This window comes from Crocuta crocuta, unplaced genomic scaffold, assembly GCF_008692635.1.
Source record: "Crocuta crocuta isolate KB4526 unplaced genomic scaffold, BGI_CrCroc_1.0 scaffold193, whole genome shotgun sequence".
NCBI lineage: Eukaryota > Metazoa > Chordata > Mammalia > Carnivora > Hyaenidae > Crocuta > Crocuta crocuta.
Genome location: NW_027529624.1, coordinates 3011657 through 3025090, shown reverse-complemented (window position 1 = coordinate 3025090; position 13434 = coordinate 3011657). Strand labels below are relative to the sequence as shown.

Sequence of the window (13434 nt, the reverse complement as noted above, 5' to 3'; positions counted from 1 at the left end):
ACCCAAAGGGGATCACACACACATACCTAGCAATACCATATGGCTTTTAGCCTCATTTGAAGCACAATTTTATGTTCTCACTCTTATTTGTCTTTCTCTTTTGGACCTGCTTTTAAAAAAAAAAAAACCTTTTATTGCAGAAATTTTCAAATATACATAACGAAAGAGAAATATATCTGCCCCTGTACTGAGCACCCAACTTCAACCATTCTTCACTAATGGTCAATTTGGTTTTACATACCCCTCCCCATTTCCTCACAAATGCCACTCGATACTTTTTCATTTTTTTAAGGTGAGATATAATTCTCATTCTATGAAATTCATCCCTCTAACGTGTATAGTTCAGTGGCTTTGAAGTATATTCGCAAGGTGGGACCATCATCATTATACTTCCAAGGCGTATTTGTCACCCCGTATCCAGCAGAAGTCACTCCTCATTTTCCCTTCTCCTCAGCTCCAGACAGCCACTCGCCTACTTTCTGTCTCTGTGGATCACCAGATTATTTTAAAGCAAATCTCAGATATTGCATAACTTCACCTATAAATTTTTTAGTATGCATTTCCAACACATAAGGACTCCTTTTTTTTCCTTTAACATAGACAAATACCATTAGGATACAAAAAAGTTAGTAATAACTCTTTAGTATGATCTAACACAGAGTCAGTGTTCAATTGTTGCCTGTTAATTGATTTATTCTCATTGTATCCAAACAAGACCTTCATACTTGACGTGGTTGGTATGACAGAAGTTCCTTTTCCTGAGGTTGGTTTGTCACTTATTTGTAAGGAGGGGGGAAAAGGTCTGTCCCCTGCAGAATTTTCTACATTCTGAATTTGGCCAATTAAAGATCCATGATGTTCCCTCATTGTCTGTATGTCCTATAAACTGGTGGTTGAATATAGAGACTTGATCTGACTCAGGGTCTGGGTTGGNATTTTAGCCACTCTGACTGGCGTGAAGTGGTATCTCAGTGTGGTTTTGATTTGTATTTCTCAGGGTCTGGGTTTTGACAAGAATACTTTATATTCTTGGATGTGAAGGTGTCTCTTGCCTATCTGTAGACATAGTCGTGTCTGACTATCTTTTGAGATTTAAGACTGATCTGTGAATTTAGGTATTGTCTTCCCGATTCACACATTAGGAAGTTCCCCCATCAGCCTTTCCCAAAGGCCTTGCATCAGTCAATGTTGCCTACATCCAATATCGCATTAGGGAGATCATTGCAGAAGGATGATGTCCTAGTTCTGCATTAATTACCTAGAATTGATCTGAAAAGAACTTTTCCTCATCAATTAGAGTGATTATACAAAAGGTAGATCTTGTAGCCGGATGAATAATTATGTAAATAACTATATAAAAAGCATTTATTGATGGTTCAGTGTCAACAAAGAATCACAGTGATTATTTAATTAAAGAGAATGAGCCTTTATCGAGTACCTACTAAGTGCCAGACACTACGCTGCATAGGTCCTTTGACATTCATAATTTCATTGAAAAATCATAATCCAGGGCACCTGGGTGGCTCAGTTGGTTAAGCGTCTAACTTTGGCTCAGGTTATAATCTCATGATTCGTGAGTTCAAGCCCCGCATCGGGCTCTGTGCTAACAGCTCAGAGCCTGGAGCCTGCTTCGGATTCTATGTCTCCCTCTCTCTCTCTGCCCCTCCCCTGCTTGCACTCTGTGCCTCTCTCTGAAAAAAAAAATTTAATTATTAAAAAAATAATAAATCATAATGATCCTGCAAGGTAATTGTTATTATCACATTTAACAGATAAGGAAACAAAAGCTCAGAGAAGTGACTTAAATAAGGTCAAAGAGCTAGAATTAGATATGGGAAGGGTGCACCAAAATCATGAATGACATGGAGCTGTGAGGGATAGTTAGCAGATTCGATGAGAGAGTAAATATTGGAAAATGAAGGGATAGATGAAAACATGAGAGCCTTACATTTGGAGTGGGAAGTGTAAACTCCTGCTCTGGGACTAAAGCCATTCAAATACATGCTCAGAGAGAGGTGAATGATCAGGATCTTGTGTTTTAAAATGACCTCCAAAAAATAAAATAAAATAAAATGACCTCGAGACATTAGCTTAGAACAAGCGCCATATGGATCTTGGAAAAATTTATATTGTATTAAGGTACATTAATAGGAGCAAGTAATGAAGAGGCTCAAAACTCCATTTAGATAAAAATCATAAATCTCTTTTGCTCTATTGTATTCCCTATTGTAGCCCCAGCCTTCAGCATAGTACCTGGAAGAACAGTCAGTAATGATCTGGTTATAATGGGCACTCCATACATATCTGTAAACACTTAGATATATTTATTCATCATTAACTGAATCTATTGGGTGCTTGTCATTTCCTAAGGGCTGTTATAGGTGCTTGAAATCCAGCAGTGCTATTACAGGACTTACATCCTAGTACAACAGTAGGGAAGAGAGACAACAAACAAATAGATAATGGTGTGAAGTGGGGTGGAAGCACCATGGAGAAAAATTAAGTGGGGTATGATGGATGAGGAGTACAGGGTGGGAGGAGTTGCCCTACATCTGGTGATCAGGGAAGATAGCTCTGTTTAAGTGATGGGCAGCAGAGACCTGAATGTGAGGATGTGAGCCATGCAAGCAAGGCACAGCAGGTGCAAAGGCACTGAGGCAGTATGCCAGATCTATGCCACACAGAGGGAGGTACAGTCTTATCCAGTCTCAGCTGGTGATTCTGGGCACCACATAGTTTAGGACATTGTCAAATGAGAGCACTTCAAGGTAGTAAAAGGGTCTGGAACCTGCTTATGTGAGGGTGAGTTAAAGAAGAAAGTGACTTCGGCATACCTGGCTGGCTCTCCTCAAGTGCATGAAGAGCAAACACAAGGCTGAAGGCTGAGAATTACCCTCTGTGATCAATAACTGGGACCATTCATTCACTCTGGCTGTAATATACCATAGAACAAGTTCCCCTTGCCCAGTAGTGAGCTCCCTGTTATAGGAGGTATTCGAGCAAATGCAGACAATCTACCAAAGACAGAGAAGATGACTCGCCCATCTCAGGCTGCAATAGGAGACTTCTGAGGTTATGCCCGTCGAGGAGATTCAGAACTTCACCCTGACCCCTCTCTCCAGCTTCTCTCCCTTTCCGCCCTCTCTGTTTCCATGCTCCCACCTTGCTCACCCTCAGGATGAAGCAAACGTGTACACACAAACACACAATAGCAGGTAAAGCAGTGTAGGGGAGAGAAAGCGAAGACCAGGAAGGCAGAGAAAGAGGAAATGAAGAGAAGAGGCAGGGAAGGGAGAGGAGGGAAGAGGGAGGCAGAGACGTGGGTGTGAGGCTTCAGAGTCAAGGAGTCCATGATGACCCCACTGCAGGTCCCCAGAGCAGCAAATGGGTAATCTTGAATCACAGCTCATTGAGGACTTCCTGTTTTCAGTTTGTCTCTGAACATTTGGAGGGGTTTCCAGCTAGTAAATAAAGCAGAGTGCCAAGACTCCCTCCCCAGGCCAACAACCATTTCCCCATCCCTATGGCTGCCCGTCCTCAATACCCTCTGACCCTGCCTAGCCTCTTGCCTGAGGACCATGCCAGAGTCCCCTCCATACCTACCCACCCGGCTCCAGGCCCCCTCCCCTCTTCTCCAGAGTTCCTGACTCGATCAGTCTCTCAGGATAGAAGGACAAACCTCTGAGAGTGCAGAATCCAGGCTGAGCATTTACAGAAAAATTCACCTTGAAAAAGACATGTGTTCCTGAGACACATTTTCTTTGCCTTTTCCCATGCTCCCACATTCTTCCTTCCATTCCCCTGCCCTTTCCCAGGTTACAAGTGGATCTTTATCCAGCCTTCTTAAATGCAATCCAGCAAACATGTCTGACACATCTGCAACATGCCAGGTGCCTGTGTTACGACTAGGAGGGAAACACGCCATCTGTCCTCAAGAAGCCAACAGTCTGATGGGAGGCAGACATGGGTCGAGCCAAGGGTAGAGCTGAGCTTTTTGGGGCCCAGACATCACACAATTCAGAGGCCTTCTGTTAGGAAAAGACTATAAAATGGCCAGGTACATTTTGTGCTTGGGTTTTAGAAGAGCCTGTATACCAGAAACCTGGGTTATATCCTCACTCCTGGAGAGGGGAGGATGGGCATCCCCCACCCCAAACCACTCAGACAGGAGCACGAGGAAAGGCTGGACTGATCACTAATTGATTAACTAATTAATGAACTAAATCCTTATGTTTACACTGTCTCTATTTGTGCTCTGTTGTCTATTCTGTGAATAAATGAATAATTTGTTGTACATTCAACAAATATGTACTTAGGGCTCCTGTAATAACTGGGACAAAATTCAGCCGTGTAACAAAGACCTAAGGTGGCCAAAATAAGCCAGGGCTTTCTCACACAGTGGTCTGGGTAAGAACAGCCCAGGGTTCATACAGAACTTCCCTCGTTTTAGGGACCCAGGCCCCTTCCATCTTGTTGATCATGCATTCCTGGGCTGTTGCTCTTCAGTCACAAGGTCAAAGATGGTCCACACTCCAGCCAGCAGGAAGAGGAAAAGCCCTGCCCTTCCCTTTAATGACAGACCTGGAAGTTCGGACCCCACTTCTGCTCACAGAAGCAGAAAACATGGGCACATGGGCACATGCAGGTGCCAGGGAGAGGGGGAAGTGTGATATTTATTCTGTGGGAGGTCATGTGCCCCTAGATGGAGTGCTTCATGACTGTAGAAGAGAAGGGACGTTGTGGACAGCTTGAAGTCTCCAAGACACCCTGCAGTGTATGCTGTGCTGTCTAGGAAACCGAGAAGCAGAAGAAGCTCTGGTCCTTTCCAGAGCCACCCATTGATAAAACTGAATTAAACAAGCTGTCTCCCACCTATTCTTTCATTTTGGTAACTTTAACTCTTTCTACCAGACCACAAATGTTGACTGAAAATGAAATACTCTGATCATTAAAGGGGAGGTTGGAGGAATAGGAGGCAATAAAGTGAAGAAGTTGGCAGGAAAAAAGAGAACCAGAAGAAAGTAGTGGGGTACAAACCAAGATTCAGAAAGCTTGGCAATTTCAGATGTCATGAAATGCCCAACAGGATGCTGATCAAAAGAACGCTATTAGATTTGCCAGTAAGGAGGTGACAGGTGACCTTTGCCAAATCAGTTTCAGTGGAATGGAATCCAAAGATGGTGAGTTTAGGGGTGAGAGAAATGTGAAGGACACACCAAGGACAGTGAAGCCCCAGGGTATTGAAAAGCAGGAACAACTCGAGGAGAATCTATGATTCCTATGATCACGTTGACCCAAAGGATAAAGCATCAACAGAGAGCCATAAACAAAGAATATAGCGCAGAAATGTAGTTTGTCTGCTTCAGCAAAGACCAACATAACAGTGACTTAAACAAGATTAAAGTCTACCTCTTTCTCATGTAAGAGTCTGAGCATGCTCAGTCAAGAGCAAACTGAGGACTCCATGGTGTTGGGAATCCAGGTTCCATCCACCTTATTACTCAGCCATCCTCAACATGCAGCTTCCATCCTGGGGTCTGAGATACCAGGCAGAAGAAGCAAAAGAGAAAGGGGAGATTGCCTTCATCATGAAGGCAGCACTCAGAGCTTGCTCACAACAACTACCACGCACATGTTCATTGACCAGATTCCAAGACTTGACCGTATCTACCTATGAGAGAGACTGGAACAAAGCAGTCTTTAGCTGAGAGATTAGATGCCCAGATGAAACTTAAGGGTCCTATTACTAAAGGAGGAGGGGCCAGTAAGCAGTCAGTCTAGGTAGACCTAGAGCAAAGGGCAGGTCAGCCAGGGGTGGGAGGCAGCACGCAGCTGCCTGGAGGAAGAAGCAGAAAGCTGGTGAGCTTGGAAAGGGCTGGAAAATAGGGAACTCCTGCTTGGTCACTTTATATTCTCTGCAAAGTGGGACTCAGAGTCACCACTGCGAGGCTGGGACTCTCAGAAAGCCAAAAAAGGGGGGGGAGGTGCACCAAGTGTCACTCCCCACCATTATTTCCCATCTGTTGGGGTGCAGCAGCAGGTGTGCACCTGTAGATTGCCTGAAGATAGTCTAAAGAACAGCTGTGCTCTTGGAGTCCTGAGCTTCCTTCCCAGCTCTGTGCTTAGCTGCCATATGGCCTTGGACAAGGCAAGAAATCTGTTTCTACATCTGTTAAATGACCATAATAATGCCCACGCTGTCTGCCTTGCAATCCTGTTCTGTGTCCCAGGAGGGAGCTGTGAAGCTGCTTTGTATGTTGTGGAGCTGTAGGTGGGCATCGTCCCGGAGAGATGGATTGGAGTTGTCAGGATGCTGGTTGACCCTCAAGGGGAAGTGGGAGAGGGCTAGGAGAGACCATAGGGACAGAACAGCCCCCACACAGGCTGCCTGGCACTTGCCCAATCCCCCCGCCAGGGGATCTGAGCCCTCCCTGCCTCTGGCCCAACATCAGAACCCTCTACTGTCCAGGCGGAAGTGACAGAGGAGGGGGCGGCTCTCCCAGCTATTCACAGCCAGTGACAGTCAGCCTCAGTTCTGTCTTGAGAGCACGGTCAAAGAGCCTTGGTCTCGTCATCCGCGTTTGGCCTTAGAGGTTCTCCTGGGGCCTCTCCTTGACCCCAAGGCCCCACTTCATGTTCCTGGCCTCAGCTAAGTAAACAGTGCAAGTTTCTCTCCCAGGCCTTTGGCCAAGCACAACTAACCTTGTCCAGTGTACACACACACATGTGCACAAACACACACTGCTTGCACACACAAGCACCACATACAGCACGCATCTCATACATACAAACACACCAAATACGTACACCACAAACACTGCACATGCATGCCACACACGTACCCACACACTACATATATGTCTCCCACAAACTACACATACATGCAACCCACATGCACACACCCAACACATACATACCACGTGCATACATACACACATTCCCTTTTTCCTAACTGGTCTCTATCCCGTATCACACTCAACCCTCCATTCAACCCACTATGCAACTACTTGAGAGATTTTTCTAAAACACAAATGAGGATACTTTCTTGTTTCAACTCCTCCACTTCTTCCAGTGGTTTTCCAGAGCCTTCAGCCTCTTAACAAAATGGCTGAGGTCCCCCAAGGCCTGCTTTCTGACGACCCACTTCAGCCATCCCTCACCGTCCTGCCCTGTCGGCCAGTCTGAACCATATGCCCAGTCCCACTGCCCAGTGGTTCCCCCACCTCTGCTTTGCCCACCCTCTCTGTCCTCTAAAGAAATACCCCTCCTGAAACATATATTTATTCTCTCAAACTCTATTCAGAGCTCACCTGTTCTGTACAGATTCTCCTGACAACCCAGATGGAATGTTCCCTTCCTCCTCTACATTCTAGTGGAATGACTAGTTTCCTATGTCTGTCTCTTCTGCTAGGCAGGTGACTTTCTCAAGGTCACTATATATGGCACGCTGGGCCTTGGCATTGGGTAGGTGCTCTGAGAATGCTGGGTGGGTGGCACTCACTCCCTCATCTCCTCACACAGATCAAAGTAGAGAACCAGCATGACTACCAGGACATCACCAGCATGGTGGCAATGGCCAAAACCTACGCCACCACCGAGGCCTTCATTGACTCGAAGTACGACATCCGCATCCAGAAAATTGGATCCAATTACAAGGCTTACATGTGAGTCCCTGGGGCTGGGGGGCTGGGAGGAAGGGTGGGAAGAGAGTGTAGGAGGAGCAGTAATTAGTGATGTGTGTTCAGGCCAGTCTCCTCCACCCCAGGACAGAGACCCTTCAGCACACCATTATTCTCCCTTTATGTCTCCTTCTGCCCTCCTTACTGTCCTTCTTCCCTGATCAGTACAGCTAAATGCTAATGCTTTCTCACAGCTTATCCCCGGGTAAAGATCTGCCTACCCAAAAAGAGCTGTTTCTCCCAGAGCAAGACGGACACTTGGCATGTTTGAGGGAACTTTGAGTATGTAAGGGATGTACATCATAAGAGACCAGGCTGAAAGAGACACCTGGGGACAAATCAAGGAGGTCCTTGAATGCCTTGCTGAGGGTTTAGGGGTTTTGTTCTTTTCTCTTCTGAGCAGAGAAGTGGCATCATCTGACCTGTATTTATAAAAAGATGGCTCTGGAGCCATGGGCTGCAAAAGGGTTTCTCTGGAGCTAATAAGACTAATTAGGAGATTACACCAGATCTCTCCAGCTACATGCAACAGAAACCACATCTGACTAACCTGAGGGAGTTTTTCAAAGGGATTTTATTAGAAAACCATGAATGATCAGAAACTCTAAAAACAAACAAAACCACTAAACTATCAATTTCAGAAATATGAGGATCCAGGGCAGCTCCAGGAATCTGGGTGGCCCGAAGCAACAATCTTCATGGCATCCCCACTGGGACATGAATCTGCCCAAATCATTTTCAGTGCTTAACTCAAGGTTGTGATTCCATGGAAACAGTGCTGATTAATCCAACTTGGGTCACATGCTTACTGGTTAGAGAAGGGCAGAAAACAAGTATGGAGAGTCCCACCAAGATGAGATGCCATATGGGTGGCCTCATCCCCCAGTGGAAACTGAGGCACCGTGACAAAGGAAGGAAGAATGGATGCCAAAAAATCCAACACACATTCACCCTAGGGGTGGTTCTGGCAAAGGATGACTCACACTCAAGCTGCTGCAGTCGTGAGTCCTTGAAGAGGTGGGAGGTCTTATCTGCTCCAAGACCTCTCTGGGTCTCACTTTGGAATGTTGTGGTTGGCTCCACTTAAAATGACAAGACCCCAGAGAGCCATCCAGTGCAGGGTTACCAAGCATTAATGGAGCACTGACTGTATGCATGGCTCCATATCAGATGGACGGCAATCGCTAGCCTTGGACAGTTGGAAATCTCTCATGTGCTGCTATACAGTGGAGCTTGTGCTCTAGGTCAGGGTCAGCAAACCACAGCCCACAGGCTAATTCCAGCTGCCACCTGTTTCTGTAAATAAAGTTTTATTGACCATAGCCAGACACATCCATTTACGTATTACTTAGGGTTGCTTTGGCACTACCTGGATTGCCTAGACTAAGGGTCAGCAAACTTTCTCTGTAAAGGAACTAGATGGTAATTTTAGATTTCTATGGGCCACATGTTCTTCCCTGCAACTACTCCACCCTGCCATTCCCTGGGGAACTGGAGAAGATGCTGGCAGTTGACCTGGCAAGGAAAGATTCCCAGAAAAGGGATGAAGCCCGTTCTCAAGGAATTCTTCTGCTCTTTCTTCCACCCATGAGCCAAGCCAGACCCGTCACAGCTCTCAGATCCCTCAGGGTGATAAGATCGGCTCTTCCCTGCCCCCTCTGAATTGGGGAATGTTCCAGTGCAGCAGTCCAGGGCATTCCTGAGGCCTCCACCAATCCGTCATGATATCATTTCCCTCCTCTCCTCATTGTTCGCATTTCCACTTGACATTGACGACACCTTGTCCCAGTTTCTCTTCTTGAAGATTAGCTCATTGCCACATTCCTTATGCTGAGCCTTTCTGCCCTGGCAGCTCCAATTTGTCATTAGTTATGGCTTTTCCTGGACCCTGGGTTGGCCCCAGTCCGAGGGAGGGGGTTCATGTCAGACCTCAGTGTACAGCGTCCTCTCCACCCCCAACCATTCAGCCTCCTTTCTGGTGCACTTCCTGCCCTGCACTCAGGCCTTTGCACTTGTTGCTACTGGGCTGCATTGTTTCTAGGGCTCTCTCAGCAGACAGAGCTAGGAAATATACGTGTGTCCCTTAGCCCACGTATGCTCACGTATCTGTAATTATTTCTATATATAACCAGCTCTATCTAAAGCTACAGAGAGTCCGTATCAATGTGTCTGACTTTCTTCTAGTACCACGTGAATCATCTCAGCCTTCCCAGATTGCTTATCTATAATTTCCCACTGCAACAGGAAAATACCTGGCTCCTACCACCCGCTATCTATTTGTTCAATCCCAGTACAATTGCGGAACCATTAACTTGGAGCCCTGTGGGAAAGAGCTTTACCCAGTGCAGTACGGTGTTTGTGTACAGCTCCTTTTATATTTAGTCATACAGCCTGCATGCACATCCAAGGTTACTTGGGGACATACCTTACTACCCACCCCCGCTCTCTTCAGTGAGGGAGTCAACACCATACATTTAGAATATAGGTAGATTCTTTTGTCAAAGTCTACATTCTGTCCTACATTCCAGCAGGTGCATCACATTTGGACCAACTGACTCTCTCCCCCCGCCCCCCACCTGTGATGAGCTCTGCCATGGAGAGTCCTGGCACAGAGCATGGAGCTTCTCAGATATGGTTTTGTGGCTTCTGCCACTAAGTGGGAATGATCATAATAGTAAATATGTCTCATTAGGTTTTGTGAGCCTGAAATAAGTCAGTGCTTACAGAGCCCTTAGGCCCATGTCTCAGACATGGAAAGCACTCATTGAATAGCACCTCTCTCAATCATTATTTTCTTGGAAAGAGAGCAATCTGGCTTGTGTTCCTGTTCCTTCTGGCACTGCAGTGCCTTCTTTTCATGTCTCAACTTACTGAAAAACAATAGTAGCACCCACTGTACGAAGACATTTATGGGAATATCTCCTTTAGTCCACACAATATATCAGGATGGAGATCATCCTCATTTTACCAATGAAAAAATAAAGACTCAGAGATGTGCATAGTTACACAGCTACAAAATTCTGGAACGAAGATGCAAACTTGCACCTGTCTGACCCAAGTCAGTTCTTACCTTCTCTTACCACCATGCAGATTCCACCGTACCAACCCTACCACTCTCCAAGGCGCATCCCATGGTTACATCTGGGGTCCACCCTCCAAGGCACTTCTGGGGTCACATTGAGTGAGTCTGTTTTTTCCTTTGCTTTCCCAGAGCCCCTTGATGCTCAGGTATGCTGCTAACCTTACCATTCCTCTGCTCTGGTTTTAAAGTAATCCACCCTTCCAGGTAGTGATCAGCCTTAGGATGGGGTCATCTGTGCACACTGAGCCTAGTCCAGTATCCAGGACATAGGGTGGCCCAGTGAGTGTTTGCCAAATTGAATTGAATCGAGATGGGCTGAATTGAACTGACATCAAGCTTATGAATGTCACTACACCCCTTAGCAATTCTAGCTCCTATTGGCCACCATCAATTCTCAGCATCTGTTGTCCTCAGATGCATTTTATTTTCTCTTTTAGAAGGATGTATTTGAGTAGCAACTCCTCCTCCCCGTTCACCCTCTCACCTCAACCACATGCCTTCTCTGGGCCACAAAACAGAAAGCTTTGCCTCTGCTCCTTTGCTTACACCCATTTAGGCTTTGCTGAGTCCAGATCAGCCCCCTGGAGATCATTTGTTTCAATTCCTCCCCGATACACACAGTTCCTTACCCAGTAATTAGTTACTGGGTACCCACTACATGCTGGGTCCCACTGGACACCGGGGAGAAAGGGGATGAGTCAAATATGTCCCTGCCCTCAGAGAAGACTGGACAAGAAAGCAGTCATTCCAAGTGAGATAAGCATTACTAAGCATTGGTATAGGCATGTCTACTCTTGTTGGGGAGGTAGACTGTTGAGAAGTCACATGTCATGAAACGTGAAGGATGAGTAGGCTTTAGGGAGGCAAAAATGGAGACAAAGACTGGATCAGGCAAAGGGAAGAACATGCATAGAAGCTTTGACATAGGAAAAAGCCGTGGCCTTGGAGCACTGCAGGGGAGGTCAGCTGTTGCTGGAGCAGAAAGGCAAATGAGTGGCACCTGGGTGGCTTGGTCATTTGGGCATCCAACTCTTGATTTTGGCTCGGGTCATGATCTCACAGTTCCTGAGTTTGAGCCCCACATCACATCAGACTCCACGCTGCCAGCACGGAGTCTGCTTGGGATTCTCTCCCTCTCTGTCTCTCTTCCCTTCTCCAACTCACACAAACATGTGCACACTGTCTCACTCCCTCAGAATAAATAAATAAACTTAAAAGAAGAAGAAGAAGAAGAAGAAGAAGAAGAAGAAGAAGAAGAAGAAGAAGAAGAAGAAGGAGAAGAAGAAAAGGCAAACAAATAGAGAGGGTGTTGAGGCCAGGAGGCCTTTCTGCCCTTCACCATGAAAAAGTGATCACTTCTCTCCATGGATTATTTTTCCTATGTTTTGGAGCCTGAAATTCCAGGATCACTAGTGGCTCTATTGCCCTAGTTCTCCTTTTCAAATACAAGAGTCCAGAGTTCGGGAGATTTCATCTGATGGTGTAGGCATTTTTAAAATCTAATTCTTAGGTTTCAGAGGTGGCTTAGAAGAAGAAAGTCCAACAAATAAATAAGACAACAACATAAAGGAAAATAAAAAAGGCAAAGCTGGGGACAAGATATGTACCTAATAATACATGCTATCATGTGAGCCACATATATGAATCGGTGCCTCCTAACATCCAGAGCAAAGAAGGAAAGCAGAGCAGTGACAGTGTCCTAATGCCCTCAGTGTTATTTTTCTGATACAGGAGAACCTCCATCTCTGGAAACTGGAAGGCCAACACAGGCTCTGCCATGTTGGAGCAGGTGGCCATGACAGAGAGGTAAGAGATGAAGGAGGTGTAATAGGGTGACGCACCAGCCGCGGCAGGAGGTGGGTGAGGGACACAACGAAGCCTGTAAGGAATGCCATTCACCCTCTGGCCAGTGCCTCACCACCCACAGAGCGCTTTCCTAGGCACAGCAGCCCTTTCTTGCACAAAAAGCTGCAGGGCAGATGTTTTATGATCCCACTTTACAGATGGGAGAAGACAGTTCAGAGAGGGAAAGTGACTTGTCCAGGGTCATCACAGAGCTCATCAATGACAGAGCTGAGAATAGAGACCCCTGATGCCTTAACTCCAAGTTCAAGGGTCTTTCCAGCCCTTCCCAGCTACTGCAGAGAGAGCAGGAGTCCTCACCAGCCCCCTCTGTGCTCTCACAGGTATATGAAAGCATCCTTAGTAGGCCACCAGGGCTACTGGAATGTTCACTCTCCTCTCAGACTTATCTCCATCTCAGTGCCAGGAGGGAGAGGGTATTTCCAATGAGTCATGAATGTGGTATGTGCACTCTGGCTGGAAGTCTCTCAGGTCTTTCTGCATTTAAACACTGCTGGGAGCTCCCTTCACCTAAAGAAGGGCCAGTCACCTGTGACCAGGGCCAGCAGCACATACACGTTCTTTCCTGCAAGCTGGCTGGCCTGAGTGTAGGCATGCAATGAGAGTGGATAGAGTGTGGACTTTGGGGTGGAAAAGATCCACCATTGAATGAACATTTATTAAGTGCCTACTGCATGCCATGTTGTGCTGAGCACTGAAGAGGCCAGGATGAAAAGATCCAGCCCTTCCCTTTGGAGACTCTGTGTCCATGGCAAGTGTCAGAACACAAACCTCATTGGTCAGAGATGCAGGATTTGGGCGTGTGGCAAT

At 46.3% G+C, this 13434-nt stretch overlaps 1 protein-coding gene across 2 annotated transcripts in view; it reads left to right on the top strand.

Moving 5' to 3' along the window:
• SYN3 (synapsin III) overlaps positions 1-13434 on the top strand; it is a 416215-nt gene that overhangs the window by 384761 nt on the left and 18020 nt on the right. For both annotated transcript variants that reach the window (XM_077762027.1, XM_077762025.1), the window contains 2 exons: positions 7522-7664; positions 12493-12567. In XM_077762027.1, the coding sequence (XP_077618153.1) occupies positions 7522-7664; positions 12493-12567 (218 nt within the window). The remainder of the gene's footprint in view (positions 1-7521; positions 7665-12492; positions 12568-13434) is intronic.